The sequence below is a fragment of the Rattus norvegicus genome, chromosome 14 (genome assembly GCF_036323735.1).
Source record: "Rattus norvegicus strain BN/NHsdMcwi chromosome 14, GRCr8, whole genome shotgun sequence".
NCBI classification, from domain to species: domain Eukaryota; kingdom Metazoa; phylum Chordata; class Mammalia; order Rodentia; family Muridae; genus Rattus; species Rattus norvegicus.
The window spans coordinates 76581270-76604590 of NC_086032.1; the positions used below are offsets into that span (position 1 = coordinate 76581270).

The 23321-nt window shown below is 47.1% G+C and overlaps 1 protein-coding gene across 7 annotated transcripts in view; it reads left to right on the forward strand.

Moving 5' to 3' along the window:
• Window positions 1-23321, forward strand: part of Slc2a9 (solute carrier family 2 member 9) — a 133629-nt gene that overhangs the window by 40621 nt on the left and 69687 nt on the right. For all 7 annotated transcript variants that reach the window (XM_063273504.1, XM_039092336.2, XM_006251100.4 and 4 more), the window contains 2 exons: window positions 6691-6815; window positions 10922-11067. In XM_063273504.1, the coding sequence (XP_063129574.1) occupies window positions 6691-6815; window positions 10922-11067 (271 nt within the window). The remainder of the gene's footprint in view (window positions 1-6690; window positions 6816-10921; window positions 11068-23321) is intronic.

Genomic DNA, 23321 nt, shown 5'->3' on the forward strand with positions numbered 1-23321 from the left:
CCATCTCTCAGCCCTGCCTTTCTCCTGTCAATCTTTCTGATTCAGCATAGACCAGCACTGTAATCTCTCTCTTAATACTTATCTTAAAAGTGCTAGGTGCTGGGCTGGAGAGACAGCTCAGTTGGTGAAGATGGGAATCAAAGTTCAGATCCCCCCTGAACCCACATAGAGAGCTGAGAGTAGTGGCTACCTCTTGTAACCTCATTCTAGCTAGGGGTGTAGGGAGAGACATAGATCCCTTGAAGCTCATTGGCCAACCTAGCCAAAGCAATGAGCTTCAAGTTCAGTGAAAGTGATGGAGGTTGATACTCTTGAGTTTGGATGAAATCTTCAACACGTTCAGCCCGGCAGAAGCCCATAGGGTGACCTTTAACCACTGAGCTCTATCAACCACGTAGAAAGAAATGAAGAACAGTAGAATTCAAGCCAGGGAAGCAGGAAAGGATGGAGAACATGATTGATGTAGAGTGAAGTACCATCTTGGCATTGAGACCTAGAGTTGCTGGAAGATAAATGGCACACACAGCTTCTCCATTCACTAGGGTTTGCTGGCAAGTGCTTTACAAATGCAAACCAAAATAGTATTCCTTTATCTCCCACCCATAAATCATGTTTCGGGTTGACATGGCTGCATAAGGGGAGGTGTGCCCCTGTAGCATCACCATGCCTTCGATCCTCACAATCTCCATGTGTGCTGACGTGTCCTATAAAGGCTGAGCCTGTAGAAGTCTGCCGTTGGCCTGAAACTGACCTGCTGTCTCTTCTATTTTACTTCCAATCTTTCTTTCTGGGGAATATACTTCTCCCATTACTCAGAGATAATCACACCATAATAAACAAGATAGATGTGGTTCTCGGGAATGAAGAATGGAGGTGGTCATGAGGCTTTGGAAAATGAGGAACAGAACTTCCACTTGACCTTTAGAGCCATGGGAAAGGATCAAAACAATATGACCACAGAGGCCATGAAAGCCCGCAGGATCCTTTGTAGGAAAAGTTCATCGCTAGACTTGGTCTTCACTTTGGAATTATGAGGAGACACATGTACCCTCTGATCCACCGACTGCTGCATTAATTAGCCAGGGTAAACTTGGGGATATCAAGGGTAGAGAGCTAAAGTGGACTGAAGGAGAAAAGGTATGGATAGGAAAAGAAGGAATCTATAAAAAACAAGCGAATGATAGGTGGGTTCATCTCATAGGAGGGAGGCTTGTATATGATCTAAAAAGAAATGCTATTACAAGGAGAGTACATGGGGCCTTGAAATTGCTAGGATAGGAAACAAAGATTAGAGACTTAGAGGATGATGTGTAAACACATGAAGCGTTAGTACGTCATTCTCCTAGCTCCTCGAAGGGTTGGAGATGGCAATGTCTAGAGAGATATTAGAGAGGGCTAGCTGCTTTACTTGCATAAATTTTAAAATTTGTGAAGAAATCATTTGAACGTTAGTAGTCTGCCACCTTTCTGTTCTTCCATGAGAGCAGTTACTAAAGACTGCTGTCTGCTATACCAGGAAAGCACAAGAGCTGAGTCCAGATACCTGTGAAGAACAGTCTGTGTAAGAACTGTAAGAAAATGTACTTTTGTTTTGAGTTTAGCTTCTGTTTTAAGGAAGCAGAGGTTGGAATTAATGACCCAGGATTCATAGAGTTTATGTAAATGTAAAGGTTTCTAAAATAATCATTAATAATGAGCAAAACCTTAATGATATAACGTTAGTAAATAGAAAACTGGGTTCAGGCTCTCTGGTCGGGAGAAGGAAAAAGAATGAGAAGGGGGAAGGAAGGAGGAGAAGAAGGGAGAAGGATGGGAATCCTTGGGCAAAGAGAGCACTTGCACTGACAGCTGGCATCCACTTCTGACTCCTCGCCATCACTGAACTTGCATTGCTCTCATTCCTGCCTTTCTCAGGTCCCTCCTCACACTGAGGCTGGACCTCCACAATCCTGATCCTATAAAGGCTGAGTCTGTAGAAGGTGGCCCTCAGGCTTCCCCTGATCTTCCCTTGTTCTCCTCAAACTGAACCTTTCTCAAGGACTTGATGCCAAATCTCTCCACCAGCCTGTTGCTTTTCCTTTCTGCCAGGAAGCTGGTGACTTTCTGGGTCACACAGGGAAGACCAGAGACTCCTGGAGAAGCTCCCAGCAGTGAGTCAGGCACCACGGGTGGAGATGCAGGGAATATTAGATTCTGCTCTCAAAACTGATGCCCCTTGTTTGCATCGCTATGTTCATCCTTGAGAGAAAATGGAAACGATGATTAAAGGCTGTCTCTGAGCCCCAGGGAGTCAGCTCTCAGAATTATTTGTGAATAAGTTTTCCATCTTCTCCGGGAGGCCGTCAGGTCGGAGTTATTTTGGGAAGGGAAGATTTAATATGATGAAGTTACTAGACAGGGTGCATCCCTGTTTGCAAATGCTTCCTGTCTGACTCAGATGTGACTAACATTTCCTGCAAGTCATCGGAGACACCACTGGGGACAGCACAAAGGTTCAGGCTAGAGCTGGAGAAGAATCTTGGCTTCTCCCTCGCTCTTCACCCCTGTCTGCCCCACAGAGAACCCCGCAGGTCTGTCCTCAAAATATTCCAGGACCTTGCTGCTTCTCTCAACCTACCCTTGCTGTTAGCCTGGTGGACAGCAGCACTTGGCCACTCTCCTGTGATAGCTCCTGCCTCCTCCTGGCCAGGAAAGCTTGGAAGACTGAGCGGTCCTCCTCCTGTTGTTCAGAAGACTGGGCGGTCTTGCTAGAAGTCTGGTCAAGTCCATTCTTTCTTTGTCTTCTGTGGCCACTCCCTCACACCTCCTGCTGCTTCAGAACATTCATCAGGAACTCCCCTGTCCCTCTTCTTTACCTGTCCACTTCTGCTTCCTTCCAGGTCCTCCACTGTCTCCAACCATATTGACCTCAGCGATGTTGTCTGTCTATTTCTCTCTGCCTGGAGTGCTACTGTTCCTGGCTAGTTGTCCATCTGTCCATCATACCTTTGCTCGCACATTACCTTCCCAGACACACAGTCCTGGTACACTCTGTAAAACGATAACTCTTCTCTGCTTCACCTGGACAGCACTGGTCACCCCATGCATGTCACATGTTTTATATTGCTCAGGGCTCAGTCCAGTGGTGTGGTTTTTGTTGAAAAAATAATTGTCTTTGAGTGAATATGGCAGCTACCCTTGCAGGCAGATTGCATCATGGTCACTGGAGGGCTAGATCTTCATTCAGTAGTATGGCCTTGACTAAGATACCTGCAGGTCTGTTTCCTCAAGATTATCCAACTTGAAGCTGGAGGAAGGGCTCAGTGGTTAAGATCACTCCCTGCACTTCCAGAAAACCTAGGTTCAAGTCCATACTTTGTGGCTCACAACTGTATGTAATCCCAGTTCCAGGGGATCTGATGCCCTCTTCTGGCCTATGTGGGCACCAAACATGCAAGTGGTGTGTAGACTTACATACAAGTAAAACACCCATACACATTAAAAAAAACCCTAACTCATAAGGTATCTTATACGGTAAATACATGGTGTTTAAGGCGATGCCTGCTCCATGGTGATGCTTTGGTTTTCTAGGTAGTGCCTGTATGAGAGCTGCACGCCATAGAGGCTTTGAAAGGGTAGCTTTGCAGTGGCTGAAAGGGTTGTCAGCAGGGGGTCCCAGAGATAGTTTGAGGTTCAGCATGTCTCTGTGCGTGTCACCTATGTTGTCATTGGCTAGCCACACATTCCTGAGCTTATAGCACTGTCATTCCATGTCAGGTGACTGTGTATAAGTGCTATTTATGAATGGAGGAGCAGCTTGAGAGGCACTGTATGAATCTCTCTCTCATATCCTCTGATTCCAGACATCCACGTTAATAGTAGTGATGTCACTGAGGTGGTGTCTTCGAGTGAGCTGAGTTTTAATTTCTAATCAGGCTTTTTATTTCTCCATTCTCAGAGTGAGGGTACACTGGTTTGGCCAGATCTGAGAACTCTTCCCCTCTGACAATTCTCTCTGAAAAGTCTCTGCCAACAGGGTTGAGTCTGTGAGGACTTAAGGGTTAAGACTGGGGACCGTGAATGGTAGATACCAAAAGAGAAATGTGCTTGCAAGAAATATTTCCCCTCTTTACAGTCAAGTGTCTCCCATCTCTGGGATGGAAAGTCAAAATGGAGAGGCAGCCTTACCGTGTGGAGAGGCCAGTGTCACAAACTGGTGGGCAGAGTTGCTGGGAGCAGTGCTGGGTCTCTAGAGGAAATGCACACTCAGAATGGGAGCAGAGAATGTGTGATGAGGGACCCCATGTGTGTGCTCCTACACCCTCACTTAGGAGACTGTTTCTACCAATCTTGCAGCAAGGTAGAGAAAGGGTAAGTATGGTGAAGATAGGAAAGTGACAGACACTGTCCTGGTTACACACACTGGTCTCTGCTATCTGGAATTTCACTTTCCTCCATTACAGTTTCCTGAAGTCAGCTGTATCATAAAATACTAAGGGGAAAATGCCAGAAGCAAACAGTTGCTAAGTATTAGAATAATTGCTATTCTGAATAGGGATGTCTCATGCTGTCCTGCTGTGACCTGGGACACAGACTCTCCCTTCATTTAACGTATCCACACCATGCACCCTACACACACGCTAATCATGTTTAGCCATCTTGGCATATCACTGACATAACTGTTTTTACATCAAAAGGTCCATTTAAGTCAGGTTTTAAAAAATAAAATCACATCCTTTTTGGCTAATTGATCTATCTGTGTGACTTTGCTTTCTAAAGGACCTAATGGACACAAAGTTTAGGGTTCCCTCTTCACTTTATTTTGCCTTTCAGTCCTGCTTGGAGATACCCAACACTATGAGTTTTGGTGTCTTTCCAAGGTTCATGCCTAACACACACACACACACACACACACACAAACACGCACACAGAGACATGCACATAGGTGTACATACAAACCGTCATGTACATAGTCATACAAGTACATAATCACACTTCTTTTCTACATAGACCACTGCATGGTTTACACCAAATTCTACACTTTGCTTCTCTATTTCTCTCTCAGAGCTCTTCTCACCTCAGAGTACAGAAAGCTGCCTCTGATACTCGTGGGAACTGACTCACAACTCAGTTTGCTGTTTGTGAGCACTTGGGCTGTTTCAACCATCTGCTGCTGTAGGATGCTGCTGTGTTTCTTGGTACCGTCACCACAGTTGCAAAAGCCAGCAGCTGTGAGATTGTCCAGGAAGCCACAGAAAGAGAGAGAACACAGCTCAGATGCTGACATGAGGCAGAAGTCACAGAGATAGCTGTCCTGGAGCTCAAGAAATGTAACTGCTAAAGGGATACCAACTTCCCTTAAAATCCCCTTGCTTCTTGTAATTTACAAAACAATTTAGTGCCTCTTAATTAATTCACTTGATTAATTCTAAATTTTGGGGGGTGGGGGTTGAGCTTGAGGGTGGGAGAGGCTGCTTCCCAAACACTTCAGCCTATGGCTCACGGCAAGCTTCTAATGTGTTAGGGTCCTGGCTAACTTTGTATGACATAAGCATGTAAGATCACCTGCCTTAAAAGACCTCTCCAAGTGCTAAGGTAGGTTGGGTGCTTAGATTAGGACCTGTCACACAGTGGGACTTGAATAGATGAGAGCTGTTGCGTTGGTTCTGCAAGTGAGGAAAAGAAAACAACCTGCTCATTCCTCAAAGACAGAGCTGTCTCAGGAGCAGGAATTCAGCCCCCACAGTGAGGCATGAATTTCAACTGTGAGGGCCTAGGGACACATTCCTGAAACAGACAGCGGTTCTGAACCACAGTGGTAAAAGTAACGATTGCCAGGGGAGTCTGTCTGGCTCTGTTAGATGGTTCCATTCCAGCTCTACAACCAAAACTGTAGCTCATTAAATCTAAGCTGCCTATCGAGTATTAAGAAATATGATTAAAAAAAAAGAAATGATTTTTTTTATTGAGGGAGAGGAAGAAAGTGAGGGATGTAGGGAGGAGAGAGGAAGGGAAGAAAAACAGACGGTCAAGTCTGCCAGATAGAACAGTAGGATGCTACTCTTGGCTGCCCAGATGTTGTCTGGGCACCACACCCCATGGATTTGTTTATTTATTTGCCTGAGTGTCTTTGCCTACTGATTCCAGTTCCAGTTTTTGTCCAATCCCCCGAAGCTGACTAAGTGCCCAACAGAGAGGAGGTACAAGCAGACAGCACTACTCTAAGCCAGCACCTCAGGGTTCCCCTCCCCACCCCCAGACACTAGTACCACAGAGAAACACCCCCTTTCAGAGTCTTTACCCAAAACATTCTTCTAACACAATTATCTGACTCATGCTATGGTTTTTCCACTAAAATACTGAGTAGTTTCTGTTTTTCTGCTTAGCCTAGCTCCTGCACCATAACTTGTCTTTAAAAATGGTAAATGAAACTCAGAATTGATGAAATCAAATCCTACCACAAGGAACTCACAGCCTTCAAGTTCGTAATGCCCCCGGTCTACCCCATTGTGAACTTGGACTCTGAGAGTAGATGCCAGGTTCAAGGTCCCACAGCCAAGAGTGGGAGTAAGAGGCAGACAGACCACAACCTCAATTCCTAAGCCCACGCTTGTCCCACCTTCTGGCGTGACTGGCTTCTCTGATTGGGAGAGAAAGGAGACTGACACGCCTCGCAGCACATTGTCCTTATCGGGTCGCTTTTCCCTCCAGGAAGTACACACTGCTGGTCAACAACGGATTTGCCATTTCTGCAGCATTGCTGATGGCGTGCTCACTCCAGGCAGGAACCTTTGAGATGCTCATTGTGGGACGCTTCATCATGGGCGTGGATGGAGGTGAGACTTCACCCCAATGGGGGAGGAAGGCAGTAACACTCCCAGGGCTTGTCTAGAGTGGAGAGAGGTGCTTGAGGCTGAGACAGACTTGGGAGATACCAAGATTTTAGAACTCCACAGAAAGTAGGGCAGCCAGGGGTGCTAAACCTTCCCCTACACAATGCTGTAGCAAGCAACCTGACAAAGCCAGGCTTGGTAGAGCCGAGTCACTGCTGAAGCCCCAGATGATTTGCAGTGCGCCATGCCAACCTCTGCTGACTTCTTTATAAACTCTGTACTCTAGGTGGTGAGTTGCAAGCCTGGCCAAGGATTCTGGGCTTCTGACTGCTCCTTCTTCCATTCTTTCATTGCTCAATTTGAGACAGAATTCATGAACAAAGAGAGGCTTCACCCAACAGGATATTTGGGGCTTCTCGCAGAATTCGACAGGCTCCAGAGGACAGCACAAGGAAGAAGGCCTAATGTCCAAATACTGTACAATACGTTAGCCACAGTCACTTGGCCAAAGCAAAGCCCATGGCGATGGCAGATAGATATCACAAGCGGGGACTTTCCTGGCTTCCTGGGTCTCTTCCCCCTGCTCCTTAGAGGGACCAAATACTACGGCTGCCCTGGTTGGATGATGCCAGAATGACGTCATCCCGTGTGTGAAGTACTTGGTAACAGAATCCAAGCCTGCCTGCACCCGCCCCAGGCATGACGGGATATTCTTGTCACGACTGCCGCTGCTGTCAGTTTAATTCTAAGCGTGTAAGGGAGCAGATCCAAGATGGAGGAAGGGTGGGCAGGTGGGAGCTGCTTGCCAGCTTTCCCAGGGAAGCCCGGTCATGCTCTCTGAAGGTTTTTCATCAGTCACTTTCCCCTTGCCTTTGGCTGCCTCCTCAACTCCTGCCGTACTTGTTGCTTTCCGAATTTCCATTTTCACAGCTGACTGCAGTTCTTTCACAACCACAGCCCCAAAATAAATGCCTTTTAGGCCCTTTTTCCTGGGAGCTATTCAGAGAGGAGCAAAAGAAAAGGAAGAATAGGGGAACATTTAAAACACACTCTGATTTCTGGAACATAGAGTCTTGAAGCTGTGCCAAGATCCAGAGACTTCGTTTCTTTTTTCTTTTCTTTTCTTTTCTTTTCTTTCTTTCTTTCCTTCTTTCTTTCTTTCTTTCTTTCTTTCTTTCTTTCTTTCTTTCTTTCTTTTTTTTAATTCTCGCCGTATCTCTAGAGCAGAGAGGGCAGAGCGAGGGCATTTAAGGTAAGGAAGTTGTACAGGAAGAAAGGAAAACCAGACAGGGGCTAGGTCGGCTGTGTGCTTGTAATAAAGAATTCAAATCCATGGCTGGGGGCGTAGCTCAGTGGTCAGAGTGCTTGCCTAGAATTCACGAAGCCTGAGTTCAGTCCTCAGCACCATATAAAACCAGATATGGTGGCCCATGTCACATGGGGGGTGAAAGCAGGAAGATCAGAAATTCAAGATCATCCTTGACATGGTTCACTACATAGTGAGGTCAAGACCAGCCTGGTCTACCTGAGACTCTGCTTCAAAACAAAACTAATCCTGAACATTCTAGACGTAGAACTGTCAGTAAGACACCCTTTGCCCAATTTCTCATGGAGCGGTTGAATCAGATTAAAAATGTAGGACACCCCTTTCTCCTCTAGTAGATTTGGAGAAACATCAGCATACTACTTTTATGCAGTAATAAATATGATTCAGTATAGTGTTGGAGAAAAATTTATATGCAGATCGTAGAACTTAAAGTGGAAACTTGATGTGAACAAGAAGTAACCAGTCTGTAAAAACCTCAAAACCCACCCCTAATGAGGCTCTGCTCTCTAAGCTTCCACAACCTTCCATACCAGCACCACCAGCTGGGGACTCAGTTTTAAATACACGCGTCTGTGGAGGGTGTTTCACATTCAAAACACTCGTGGTATTAGTGAGCAACATTGATTCCTCCCCAAGGCTCCGATGGAGACCATGTGCATGGCCTCATCCCCAACTGCCCAGAATTGTTGCTTGGTGGTCCCTGGCTTGATGCTGTAGCCCTCCAACTCTTCATCTTCCCACCATCTTCTTCCTCACGGGTCTTTGTGTCCTCCTGGGCCTTCCTATAAAACGCTAGCACTGGGTTTAGGCCCATGCAAAACCCCTTATCACCTCATCTGGGCATAATCATATAGGTAAAGACCCTGTCACCAAATAATGCCAGACCCGTGGGTAATTGGGGATAGAGACTGAACATGTTCACCTCCTACTGTAGAAGGTAATGTTGACAAGAAACAGGAAGGATAGGTGGGCACCAGCCTAGGATCTCTGAGGACAGAGGATTTGAAACAAACAGAAGAACCAAGGTCAGTGTCCTAGGGCATTCTGAGCCTAGAGTGTTTACTGCATCCCAAGGCTCACCCATCTAGGGAGAATGGATGGCAGGGAATAGGGTCAAAGTTGAACAAGGCTGCTGTCTTAGTCAGGGTTTCCATTCCTGCACAAACATCATGACCAAGAAGCAAGTTGGGGAGGAAAGGGTTTATTCAGCTTACACTTCCACACTGCTGTTTCATCACCAAAGGAAGTCAGGACTGGAACTCAAGCAGGTCAGGAAGCGGGAGCTGATGCAGAGGCCATGGAGGGATATCTCTTACTGGCTTGCTCAGCTTGCTTTCTTATAGAACCCAAGACCACCAGCCCAGGAACAGCACCACCCACAATGGGCCGTGTCCTCCCACCTTGACCACTAGTTGAGAAAACGCCTTACAGCTGGGTCTCATGAAGGCATTTCCACAACTGAGGCTCCTTTTCTGTGACAACTCCATCTTGTGTGAAGTTGACACACACAACCAGCCAGTACAGCTGCTTAGGAATGGGGATGCTTGGTGAGTGACAAGCCAGCCTGGACAGATGGACCAGGCATGCCATCATGCATCAGGGGACCAGGGGCCCAATCCCAGGCGTATCATAAAGCTCACTTCTTCCTTCAGCACTGGCTTAGTCACAGTCACCCACAGATTAGCAGCTGAATGTGCACCGGTAACTGCCACTCCATCTATATGTCCCTATCTCCAGGACACAGTGGTTCATGCTGCCCACAGGTATACCTCATTCAGAGAGATGACAACTTAGTAATACAGGTGGCTATCACCCTGAACAATCTATTTTCTCTGTGCTGTCTCCAGCTAGCATATTTTATAGAGAATTCAAATAAAAGGAGCCAGTTGTCCACAGTCCGACCTTGCCCTGCTGGGTAGGGCTCCGCCTTGTCTTTGAGATTCTTGGTGTTCGTGTTCCTCTCCTATGGCCTCATACACGTTCTTCTCAGTATTGTCTTCTGCTTAGTGGAGGGTCAGATATTCACAAGGCCACTGCATCTCCTCTCAGGGCACCATCTGAGCTAAAGGCCAACTAAAACAAAGAGCAGTGTGTGCACGCGGAGTATGTGCAGCTCCTTTTCATAATACAAAGCACAAATGTGTTTATGTCACAGAGAGGGTGTGGCCTCATCTGTCCCTCCTGTCTACTCTTACCCCCATGGCACTGGTGTGCTAGAGAGGTTAGCACATGTATTAGGTACTCTCTATTGCTGTGATTAAAAACAAACAAACAAGCAACGACACAAACAGCATCACCAAAAGTGACTTATGAAAGGAGTTTGTTATGGCTTATGTTTCCAGAGGAGAAAGAGTCTGCCTGGTGGAGAGGCAGGGTAGCAAGCAGCAAGCATGACAGCGGGAACAGGAAGTGGAGACCTCACATCAGGAACAGGAAGCATAGAGATCAAACTGAAAGTAGGACAAGGCTATGACATCTCAAAGCCTGCCCCCGTGATGTACTACCTCCCACAAGGCTATACAACCTAAACCTTCCCAAACAGCGCCACCAACTGGGGAATAAATGTACAACTAGCCAAGCCTAAGGAGGACATTTCTCATTGAAAATGCCATATGTCCTCACGGCCATGACCCACCCTGCTTCTTCCCCATGGCAGTTGTCTTCACTACAAGCTGATGAGTGTTCTCCCATGGTCTTGGTGAGATACAGCAGCATCTGTAAGTGCGTATCAGGTGACTGTGTGTGAGGCAGGGCCTCTCTCACTGCTGTGTCTTTCCCTCAGGCATCGCGCTCAGTGCGCTCCCCATGTACCTCAATGAGATCTCACCCAAGGAGATCCGAGGCTCCCTGGGCCAGGTGACTGCCATCTTCATCTGCATTGGCGTGTTTTCTGGACAGTTGCTGGGCCTGCCTGAGCTTCTGGGAAAGGTAAGTGAGGCCTCCTGGGCAGCCATGGAGGTTTTCATCTCCCTGACGTGGGAGACCTTCCTTTTAGAAAACTCACCTCTGAGGTAGTGATTCCTGAAGGCTCAAGTGTTTTACATATTCATGGAGGAAGGCTGTAGGTGCCTTTCACTTTCTTAGAATATAAATAGTACATAGCAAACTCAAACCTTACAAAATGTTTGAGCCCACTGCCCGCTGACCTTTGTAGGCAGCTCGATTTGCATTTGTATAGGCTTTGTTCTCTGATTCAAGAACCACATGTGCTTCATACCTGAATGTTTGGTTGGCTGTGGGTGCCTTGTATCCATAGGTTCAGGGTGTATATATGGTTCTGTTGGCTTGCTGCTTTCATTTTACACCGTTCTGAGTCTCTTTCCAAGATATTCATTAACTGTACCTCACTGTAGAGGTTTTCTTTCTTCCCTAAATGAGCATGCAATCTTATGGTTGGCCTTGATGCTCGAGAAATAAGAGGCTTCACCCTAACAGGACAGGATGCCTCACACACTGCAGCAGGGCCGTGGTGCTATCAGATTCATGGTAGGAGGGGCTAGGAGGACGTAATGGAAAGGGAATGGGATGTAATGGGGAGGGTGAGGCAGGCTCAGAGGCCCGGTAGGAGGCCGTGCTTAGGGAGGGAAGATGAGTCCACAGTACCTAAGGCCTGTGATGAGGGAGGGTGGTGGTAGGAGAGTGGTCCAGATGCTTCCTGGAGCACCGAGGCCTCTCCTGGCCTCCTGTGGGAGGAGTGCTGGAAGGAGGAGGACAGGATGCCTCTGCTCCTAGCTAACACATGCCATGGACTGTTCTGAGTACTTAAACAGCACCTGTTGCCAGGAGCTCTTAGTGTCTGGATTCTGGCAGCGGGGCGGGCATTGCAACAGGACGGCTTAATGAGCAGGCAAACCAGTAGAGTGCTCCCACAGGCAGTGCTCCTTAGAGAGAGCCATCCAAAGCCTTACCACTGCCTTCTGTCTAGATCCTGCCTGGAGCTGAGAGCCAGACCGTGTAGGAGGCAAAAGGAGCTTGTCCTTGGCTTTCAAATATGTCTGCTGGGTATGTCTAACCCAGCTATGAACCTAGTGCTGGCTTCTCTGGGGATGCTTGAGTTAGGGGAAAGGCACTAACTGCATACTGCCTGACTTTACTAACCCTGGGTACAGCTCCTATCTTACTGTAGAGGTTCCACAGGCCAATAGTTGGGCATGCTGTTCACTGGGACAAGATGATGCCAACTGTCCGGTGTGTGCCACGTTTTTAAAGCTTTTTGAATATTTTGATCATTAAAGCGCTCATTACAGAATTTACCATCCTAACCATTTGAAATATACATTTCCTTTAAAATATTTAAGTGTGTCGTATATGTGTGTGCACACACGTGAGGTCAAAGGACAGCCTTCTACCACGGATTCCAGGGATTGAACTAGACCCTCGGTTTACATAGTAAGCTCTTTCACCAGATGAGCCATCCCACCTGCCTTTAAATGAATCTCTGTGCTGTATACACCACTCGCTACAGCTTAGCCTCACAGCCACCTGTGTCTCGTCTCTATGCTGACTGTTGGAAGTGACTACAGACACGCTCTTGTTTTTCTCCTTTTATGAAAACAGAAACAATGCTTGCTTGATACTTCCAGTTGTCTCGTGCCTAACGATTTTCATAATTAGTATGAGTGTGTTGGAAACAGTCTGTCTGCCAAGGTAAGGCATCACATTAAAGCACTCATTTGCTTTCCATATAAAGATATTTTTGAAGCTCTCAAAATTAGCATTTGTCAGTGATGATAAAAACAATATTATAGCCACAGCCTGAACCCTTACAATAGAAAAGTATATATTAAAGCCAACAAGTAGTATACTTATTCTCCAAGAACAGTATCTTTATTAGAGCCTTTAGGTATATTTATTCAAGCCTCACTGTGCTCTAAATTCCTTGTCACCCATCAAACCTTTGGATGTCGGTATCAGAGACTTTCTGTTATCCCAGGTCCTCCTTGATTGAACCTTTGCCCTTACTCAGCTAACAAATTGTTAAAACACAGAGTTGGATGCTGGAGTCCAGCAAAGAGCACATCAGATATAGTCTAATCTTCATGAGACCGCAAGAGCTGCGTGAACTTTGGCACGTCACCCCTTCCCCAGCATCCTTCTTGGAAACAGGCATGGCTCAGTCCCAGATCCCCATGTCTCACTTAAACACCATTTCCTCTGGGAGCAAATGTGTCCTCTGCGCATCTCTCTCGATCTGTGGCTTCTCTTTGCTTTTGTGTTTCCTCCCTCCTACGGAGTGCATCTTGGCGATGGTTATATGTACTACAGTCCAGAGGTGTCAAGTTTATCCACCATCTCTGCAAGTCCATAGATAATCCTGTCTGCTGCTGCTGCGACTATGGCGTCATCAGACTAGGCTCCACGCTCATAGAAACCACGGAGAGGCAATTAGCCAATGGTCGGCAGATACGGAAGAAGCGGGACGCTGCCTGGGGAAGATGGTTTTCCTGCAGGAGTGATGTGCAGTGAATGCCTTAAGGGTGATTAGGATTTGTCTGGTCCAGGACTGCTGGGAAGGAGGGATTAAGTGAAGAGGATACTGTTGAGCAGGGAGGAGCATTTAGCAAGCCCCTAACATTCGTTTAGAGATGAAAAGTCAGGGTTGGTATTTCAACTGCCCTGGGCAGGGTCCCTTGGCTCAGGCCTTAGCCAATTTCTGTCTCTGGTCATTTTGATAACATTGGGTGGGAGGTGATACTTCACAGTGGTTTTGATTTGCATTTTCCTGATGATTAGGTACCTCTTCAAATACCTAATGGCTGTTACTAAGGATTGACTTGTTAATTTTATGTATGTGGTCCTGCGTTTATGTTTGTGTGCCAGGTGTGTGCAGGGGCCCTTGGAGGTCAGAAGAGGGCATCGGATCCCCTGGAACTCTTTTCATGTGGATGCCCAGTTTTCCCAGCATCGCAGCCAAGACCAGAGGGATTGCCCAGGTCTGCAGAGAGCTGCTAAGGGCTTGGCTTGGAATGGCAGCGACAAGGTTGCTTGGGGCAAATGTCCCACTTAAACACCTCAATCTGAGGGCATCCGTGGGTGATGGTCGCTAGAAACTTGTGAGAGGAGTCGGGGCTAGCTCTAGGTGTCTGACTTTTTAGCCAGGTAGAGTAGTAAGTAGTAGAATGCCAAGTCATGAGCTGTAGAAGAGGAGCAACAGCTTTTAAAGAGCCCAGGTGGCAATGAATGGCCCAGGTTACTGATTGACTTGCGAACATAAGCAGCACCTCTATTCCCAGCCTGGGAATGCTGCCCCTGGAATAGGGGACACATCAGATCACTCTGGCCAGAGGCTCCAGCAACTATCCCTACTGCCTCACTGGGCCAGCTGAGAAGACATCATTTCCTACAAGTTGTCTTTTCCTGAGTTAGTTTTTTTTTTTTATTGCTACAATAAAAGAAATGAGAAAAACATTGTTGAATGTGTTTTTAAAGGAGCAAACATTTATTTTGGGTCATGGTTCCAGAAATTGGTGAGGGATTGTGTTAAGGCAGAGCATGGTGGAAGGACATGGTGGAGGAAGATGATTACCCCACTGCAGGGAAGGAAGGATGGAGAGAGAGAGAGAGAGAGAGAGAGAGAGAGAGAGAGAGAGAGAGAGAATCAGAGGGAAACAAGACACATTCTTCAAAGGCATTGTCCCAGTGAATCCAACCACATGTTAATCCATGGACAAGGTTAGAGCCCTCAGGAGGCAGTCACTTTCCCAAAGCCTCCCCTGGCAACACTACAGTGGGGGGCAAGCCTTCAGCACACGGGGTCTCTCTGGGATTCACCCTAATAGTCAGCACCCATTTGGCTCTTCTAGGCTGAGCTGACTCTGGCTAGGAAAATGTGTACGTAGTGCAGTAAACACCGTGGTGGTAGATCTGTTTGTTGGGTCTCCATGTCCACGCTCTGTGAAGGTGGAGACTGGGCCTCTGAGCAGGCGGAGGACATCAGACATCAGAAAGAAAGCTTTTCCTTCATCTCCTCCCAGGATTTGTGAGGTTCCAGTCAAGTGGGAGCCACAGGCATTTCCTCAGGTGTAAGGACTTTTATTTCTTTATTTTAATCCCGTTTCTCATTTACCTTCAAAGATGAGACCTCTAAGCTTTTAAAAACTTAAAGAACAAAAAGGGTTGCTTCCACTCAGGTGGTATCTTTGAAACACAAAGGAGGGAGGAAGTGGCGAGAGTTACTTTCTGACCAGGATGGCAGAAGAAAGAGCAATCCCAGCGCAGGATCAATTAAACTGGTGTCGTGACTCCATCAGACTTGTGAAAACAGCCGCAGTGGGACATTTCGGTGACATTTTATTCTCCCAAGGGACATGTTAAGAGGCATATTAATAAAGTATGTCTCTAGCAAAGATAACAAAGAAGAGAAGTTGGTTCAAGATTGTGGGCAGGGATACGGGAGGAGAGGTGTAAGAATGTGCTTGAGGGAGCCACTGTGGCTAGGGCATCAGGGCAGGCAGAAGCTCAGGGCTGGTCTCCATCTTCTTCATAGCCCAGGGATGGCAGCCACACGACTCATTGAACTCTGCTCCTCCTGCGTACATGGTGAGCTCCCTATCCAACCAGCCATCTCTCCATAGTCTGCCTTTGTATTTGACTCTTAAACTCATTTGAGCTACTTCGGGGCATGGTGTGAAAACCATTCACATTTGTGTTCTTCCCTACCTTTCTTCCACCCTTCCCAGGCTCCTTAAATCAAACAAACTCCCCCCTGCTCATGTTTGAGATGCTCCTTAGAGGTGTTTTGTTTTGTTTTTGCAACACAGGGTTTCTCTGTGTAGCCCTGGCTGTCCCAGAACTTGCTCTGCAGACCAGGCTGGCCTCGAACTCAGGTCTTCCTGCCTCTGCCTCCTGAGTGCTAGCATTAAAGGCGTGTTCCACCCAGCTCCTTTAGCATGTCCACATGAGTTCCTGCTTCTGGACTGCCCATCAGTGTCCCTGCGGCCTCCTCATTGTCTGACCCACCCTGCAAGGTTTAAATACTGTATGACTACTTCTACTGTCAAAGCTGGAATCTTTTCTTTGTTCATTGTCCTCTGGGCCCTTCAGGACCATTCTCATTTGAAACAAAACTGCCATTGAATATTTGATCCAAATTACACTAAACTGATACATTGGTTTGGAAAGAGTGAGGTTGGTTCCTGTTTCCTTCTTTCTAAGAACTATGTATTTTATGTATGTGAATACACTGTAGCTGTCCCCAGACACACCAGAAGGGTGTATCAAATCCCATTACAGATGGTTGCGAGCCACCATGTGCTTGCTGGGAATTGAACTCACGATCTCTACAAGAGCAGTCAGTGCTCTTAACCACTGAGCCATCTCTCCAGCTCATTTCCTGTTTTCTACTGAGAAGAGTGTTGCCTCCTCATTTTGGGTCTCCTTTATACCACTTGGTTGTAGTGACTGGAGTGCTGCATTTCCCCCCTTCATATTGTTATTGCCATCTACAGTTGCAGTTTTTGGAAGGAAGCTGGGAGCCTTGCACAAGCCAGGCAGCCGCCCTGTCTGCCACTCACTGACCTCAAGCCCCACTGCTGTGTTCTCTACCAAGAAAATAGGCATTGTAATGTGCAGTGATCCCTACTCTATTTTGTGTTGTTGCTAATCGGAGTTCTTTTCTGCATTATGTTTTCAAACTACTGGTTGGCAGGTGGTATATGCCGATCTGGGACTCTATTTTACTTCCTAGTAGTGTCTGTCATTCGCTTAGCTACATAGTTCAAAATGATGGCTGATGATAGCATCCTCGGAGCTGAGGTCTCCTCTTCCTCACTAGCAGCCAACCTGTCACTTCTTAATAGTGACATCCATGACTGCTCATGGTCTCCGGATGCTGTCACTGCCACTTGACACAGTGGCAGTCTATAGGGAGTTTTATTGGAAACAGTTATCATGTCTCTCTCTATCTACTTTTAAACGGGCTTGTGTGTATTTATGTACACCACTGGGTGCAGTGTCTGCAGAAGCCGGAGGGGCATGAGACTCCTAGAACTGAGTTCCTGTATGGGTTCTGGGAACCGAACTCAGGTCCTCCGCAAGACCTGTAAATGCTTAAATCACTAAGACAATCCTCCAGCCGCAGTGATTATCTCAGTCACGCCCCACCCCAAACTGCTGCCTCTAATTTTGTGTCTTGAAAGAAAGGTCTGACTCTTGGCAGATACATCACACTGTCTTCTCTCTGTGACATGTTGGAAGATGGACTTGACAGTATTACCTTCTAGAACTTTTAGTTTGCCACAGTCTTGAGAGATGGCTTCTTAAATAATTTGTCATTTTGATTGCAGTTAAATCAAACCACCCCATCCCATGTAGCTCCGATTTTTTTTAATTACCTTTCATTGTGTTGTGTTTTGTTTATAGAAGGCAGTTCATGAGTGCCTCCCTCGGGGAGCCAGAAAGGTTGATCCTGAGGTCAGTTTGTGATGGACCTCTGTAAGCCCTCCATCTTTGCCTAAGAAGCATAGTTTTCTTCTCAGTGCAACAGATGCACTGAGCGCAACATGGAAAGTGATTGTTTCAGCCAAATAATTATTGTGAAATAACAAAAGATTTTAAATCAGAAAAATTACCCATGGAATTAGAAAGCAGAGATAATGAACTTGTGGCCTGTCACAGAAGAGTGACCTTACAGGGAAGGGTCCCAGGCAGTCACCACATGACAGCTAGAGTGTCTCATGCCAGAGACATGCAGCCCCTAGGCTGCATCTCATTGGTCGCTCGCTGGCCGAGGGAATTTGAATAAGTTACTGAATGTCTATGAGCATGTCTCCTTATCTATATAGTAGGGTTAATGGTGCTGTCTCTTCCATGGTTGTTCCACATGTCAGGAAATGCCCAGCAAGCTCTGGGAGCAGACATGCCGATAGTATGAAGTTGGTGTTAGCTGACACTCAGCTCGTGCTCAGCAAAAAGAATGAGTAGCTTTCCTTTCTGTCCAGGTTGAAAGCCCATCTTTGGAGAGATCTGACTCTCATGCCTATGGCCATGAGGCAGTGGCCTGAGTATCCTGGCTTTCAGCCTACATCTCTGTTCCCCTGTGCAGAGATCAGGAGGAGCCCCCTAGAGCACAGAACCCTGGGTGAGGTTGTCCCCTTTGGGTCTCCATTTATCTCAAGTGAACGCCACCCCAAGGGCACACAAGCTCTTGCTCGCAATGAACTTTTCGAGTATAGCGTCCGGCACACTCCCCTGAGGTCAGGGAGGAGAGGGCTTTTTACTTCAGTAAGAATACATTAATCTGGGAGGATTTATTTTAAGACTCTGCACCTGATGGAAGAGCCTTAGTCACCCTGACTTGAAAGTCACAACATTCTTCGGTGAAAGAAAGATTCTCACATGGGGCACCCCTTCGCTTGCTTTTATAGACAAGAAAATATCAGATATCAGATCTGTTGGAAATAGCTACAAGATGCATACTCTTGTATTCTCATTCTGTATGTGTCTATCTGTCTGTCTGTCTATCTGTCTGTCTCTGTGGACATGCATTTATACATATCATACATATCTGTTTGTGTGCATGTGGGTATATATGTACTTGTATGTATATGCATGTGCATGACAGAGGATCACTTAGTTGTCATTCTGTAGGCAGTGGCCATCTTTTCTTTCTTTCTTTTATTGGATATTTTCTTTATTTACATTTCAAATGTTATCTCCTTTCCTGGTTTTCTGGTCCATAACCACCTCTATCCCATCCCCCACCAACCCACCCACTCCCTCCTACCTCCCTGCCCTGGCATTCCCCTACACTGGGGCATTGAACCTTCACAGGACCAAGGGCCTCTCCTCCCATTGATGCTGACAAGGCCATCCTCTGCTACATACGTGGCTGGAGCCATGGGTTGCTCCATGTGTACTCTTTGGTGGTTTAGTCCTTGGGAGCTCTGGGGTGGCCATCTTTTTATTGTTAGACTGTGTATTTCATTGGCCTGGGACTCATCAAGCAGGCCAGGATAAGAGATCAGCAATCCTCAGGAACCACTCATCTCCTCCATGCCAGGCCATGCCTAGGAGATCTTGGCCCATGTCTGTATTCTCAGTGTCACATCAGAGTCTAAATGCCATTATTAAATGGCACTCAGTCCTCAACTCTCCTCACTAGTCACATGGGATTTCGAACAGTGTTGCTCTGCATGGTTTCCCCATGTCCAGGTTTGGATTTCCCAGGAAGTTGACAGGCTAGGCCTGGTGACCCATCTCCCATTACCCTTCTCATCTTGGCCACCCTTCTGCCAGAAGAGCTAAGCCAGAGGACATAGACTTGAAACACCCCAAGCTCTCATCCCTGGGCCAACCCTGAACCCCTCCTGGACGTTGCCTTTGGACTTCTCCAGCTTCCTTCCATCTCCTCCGACTGTACCATCCTTCAAGGTCCCAAGGGCAGGGCTCTTCCTGAGGTGCCTTCTCTCCAGGCAGACACTAGAATTAGCTTTTCCCACAAAAGTCTCCCTCCTCGAACTCTCTTTACTCCACACTCTAGTTAAGTGATTATTCATCTTTCTTCTTTTCTAGAACACATGATCAGATGTCTTTTTTGTATTGTCATAGATCCAAATGCATAGTCTGCCCCCTTGAGGAGGAGGGAAGGTACCTTTTTTGACCTTGAATTTTCTAGTGCTTCCAAGAATCCAGCAGGACCCCACAGTACTGGTTTGAATGAGAGTGGTCTCCATAGGCTGGCATATTTGAATGCATGTTCTCCAGTTGGTGGAACTATTCCAGAAGGGTTAGGAGGTGTGCCTCTATTGGAGGAGGTTTGTCACTGGGGGTGGCTTTGAGGTTTCAAAAGCCCATGACATTCCCAGTTAGCTCTTTTACTTTGATTCATTGTTGTCTAAACATGTATTCCTCCAGCTACAGCTGCTGGGCCATGCCTACTTCCTCTGCCATGCTCCCCCCATGATAGTCATGAACTGACCCTTTGAGACTGTAAGCAAGCTCCTAATTAAATGCTTTCTTTCATAATTTGCCTTGATCATGTTGTACCTTCACAGTAATAGAAAAGAAACTAAGATACCCACCTGCCCCATGCTTATGGGCTGGGAGGTGGATAACCAACTCCTACTGGCCACCAAGCACTCATGCTGTCTCTCTGGGGTGAACCACCTCTCCTGACTTCCAGTCTTCTGTACATCAAAGGCAGTCTCGGTGTCAATTTAGCTCTAAGGCTCCTGGCTGCCTGAACTTCTGGTTTGGTGATTCATGCCTCCAGTGGGGCCACTTTACCTCCAGAGGCAGCCCGGCTGTACGTGGCAGCTGTATCTGCAAGCAAGGGAGCAAAAGAAGCGAAGATAAATTTAACAGTTCTTGAAGTCGTGTCAAATGGAATTGTGAAGCCTTTGACGCTTGTCTGAGTCTAGCTATCCTATCTCTGAAGGGCCACGTGGGAAATGATTAGTAAAGTTGCCCTTTGAGGACATGACTTTGAGGGGGAGTTGGAAGGAAGGCGATTCTGGAAGTGAGTCACAAGCCCCTGAGGACCGTGCCTTCACTCTCTGGCCATCACGCTCACCCCTTGCACTGCTTTCTCTTGCAAACTGCCTCCCAAGTTCTGTCATTTTCCAGCTGAAGCAGTCCTCTGAGGTTTCTGCCTCATACAGCCCCACGACCACTGGAATGGGCCTTCAGACCATGGCAGATTCCTGTATCCATGACCCTTGCCTCCCATAGACATATGACTCTTCTCATTTTTTTCTGAGCTTCCCAGTACACTGGACCCCACAAGGAGGAGCCAAGGAAAGCCTCTGGGGGCAGGACACCTCAGTGTTTAGAAAAACAAGTGTCAGAACACAGAGGAGTGACCTGAGGGACAAGTGTGACCTGTATGGCCATGAGAGAAGCCAGGAGTGGGAGAGCCATGGGGCAAACGCAATAGAAATTTTTCCAGAGAGGGGACAGCCAGGGCAAAGCCAAAGAAATGGACAGAGTCTAATACGTTTGAAAACTGAGAATGCTTCAGGAGCCACACCTAGGACACAGTGCCAGCGGATGAGATGGGCAGGCCAGCTGTTCCCAAGTGCCATAGCAATGATGGCAATTGAGCTGAGCTGGACGTTAGGAAGTTGAGGGAGGGGATCTGGCCTCTTCTTCTCTCCAGCTGTGTGATCTGGACAAGCAGCTTCAGCTCTCTGAGGCTCAGAATCTGTGTCTGTAAAATGACAATCATCTACATTCCATGGAGCCAATGGAACCATTAAATGAGACACTGTGTCCTCACCTGGGATCCATTAAATGAGATGCTGTACTCTCACCTGGGATCCTCAGCTGACAGCCATCATGCCAAATTGACTGTGGTGACCATTAAATGAAAACCATTTTCCTGCCTGCATTCAGAAGTCCCAGAGTTCGGTGTCTAAAATCCTATTTTGATCTGTGCTCATCTCTACGACCATGCAACTTCCTCTTCTTCCCTAGACTGGCTGGGTCTCCCACATCCCACACTACTCAGGCATTAATTACCCTGAGAATCCTTGTTCCCTCCTCTATGCCTCAAGGAAGACCCAACTCAAACAATAGAAAGATGCTTTCCCTGGCCCTACTGGCAGGGATGGAGGTTGTGAGGCTGAGCCCAGGGCCAGTGTTCTCCGCGGAGCTTCTCTTCATCCACTGAGTCCTCACATGGAGAAGGGTGCTTTCACGGAAGGGTTATCCCAGAGATGCCCTGTCCTTTTGCCTCACTCCGACTTCCTCTTGACTGTCTTAGGGTTTCTGTTGCTATGATAAACACTATGGCCATAGACGCCTCAAGGGGAAGAGGGCTAATTTCTGTTCTCATGTCTGATCACAGTCCATAATTCAGGGAAGTTAGGGTAGGAACTCAAGGCAGGAGCAGAAGCAGAGGCCATGGAGGAATACCATCTATTAGCTCGCTTAACCTAGTTTCTTATAGCACCTAGAACTGCTAGCCCAGGGGTACCACCCATAATGGACTGGGCCCATTCACATCAATCACTAATAAAGAAGGCAGGCTTCCCTACAGCCCAATTTTATGGAGACAATGTCTCAATTGAGGTTCCCTCCCCTCAGACGAATCTATCCTTGTGCCAAGTTGACATAAAACTATCAAAGGCAGAATTTTTGAACAAAGTCTATTTCCATAGGTTCTGCTGCACTCTCTCTCCCCAACTTCCTGCTATGCTTAGCTCCCCCCCCCCTGCATCTCCCACTAGCTTCTGTTCTCAGGTCCCGTGTGTCCTTTGCCCTTCCCCCATCCATCCCCTTGTTTATGTATTGTGACGGCCTTAGTTTTCATTTCTGAGGCCTTTCCCCGTGCGCCTTAGAATCGAATGCTGTTTCCTCTGCATAGGAGCAGCAGGCTCCCTGCATTGCATCACTTGCTGCAGAACTCTTATTTTCTCCAGTTTCTTTTGTCTCTTACCTCTGTGCTAGCAACTCTTTCCAATGTCTGCTGCTTCTCTTCACGTTTAGAACAGCGCTGAGCAGGATGCTGGCACTAGCTGGGCTCCTGCAGACACTGGGACTGTGCTCACCATTTCTATGGTGATCACACCCACACCAGCAGGGGGGTGCCTTCTCTACCCTCCCCCTCCCCCTGTCAAAAGGTCAGTTTCTCTTACCAGAGCAGAAGCTGCCTATCTGGGAACCCAGCGCCACTGCAGGTGATGAGGACTTTCAAGTGCATTAGACACTTTCTTGATTTCTTTGGTTTTGCACTGGTTGTTCCCTCTGCCTGTGTTCTTGTTATCAGCCTCGTGCTCTCCTGCCAGGCCTGACCTGGATTCAATTACCACAGGTCCACTGATTGGGGAAAGGCACCTCCATGGGGGGAGGACGGCTATTGGTGCGGGAGATGTGGGTTTTGAAGGCCTTTCTCGAAGTCTCCGTTTTGTGGCCCCTTTGTGTTAACCTGTTAGGAGTCTCTAGGGCGAATAATGTTTTGCATGCTTCGGGTACCCCACAGAAGGATGTCCCCACTTTGTTATTCTCTCTTCAACACTGAGCTGAAAACCTCATTCCACAATAGTCACCAGGCCAACCTCTCACCCTCACGGTTACCTTGCTTGTCAATGTCTATATCACCATATTTAGGAATTGAAGACAAGCAAGCATAGACTATCTACCTTGTTTGTGGGAAGTTTCCTCGTTTTCTGTAAGCCTCTATCTACTGGGCAATACACAGATGATGCCCTGAAAACCTGTAACAAAGGGATTTTCAAAATAAC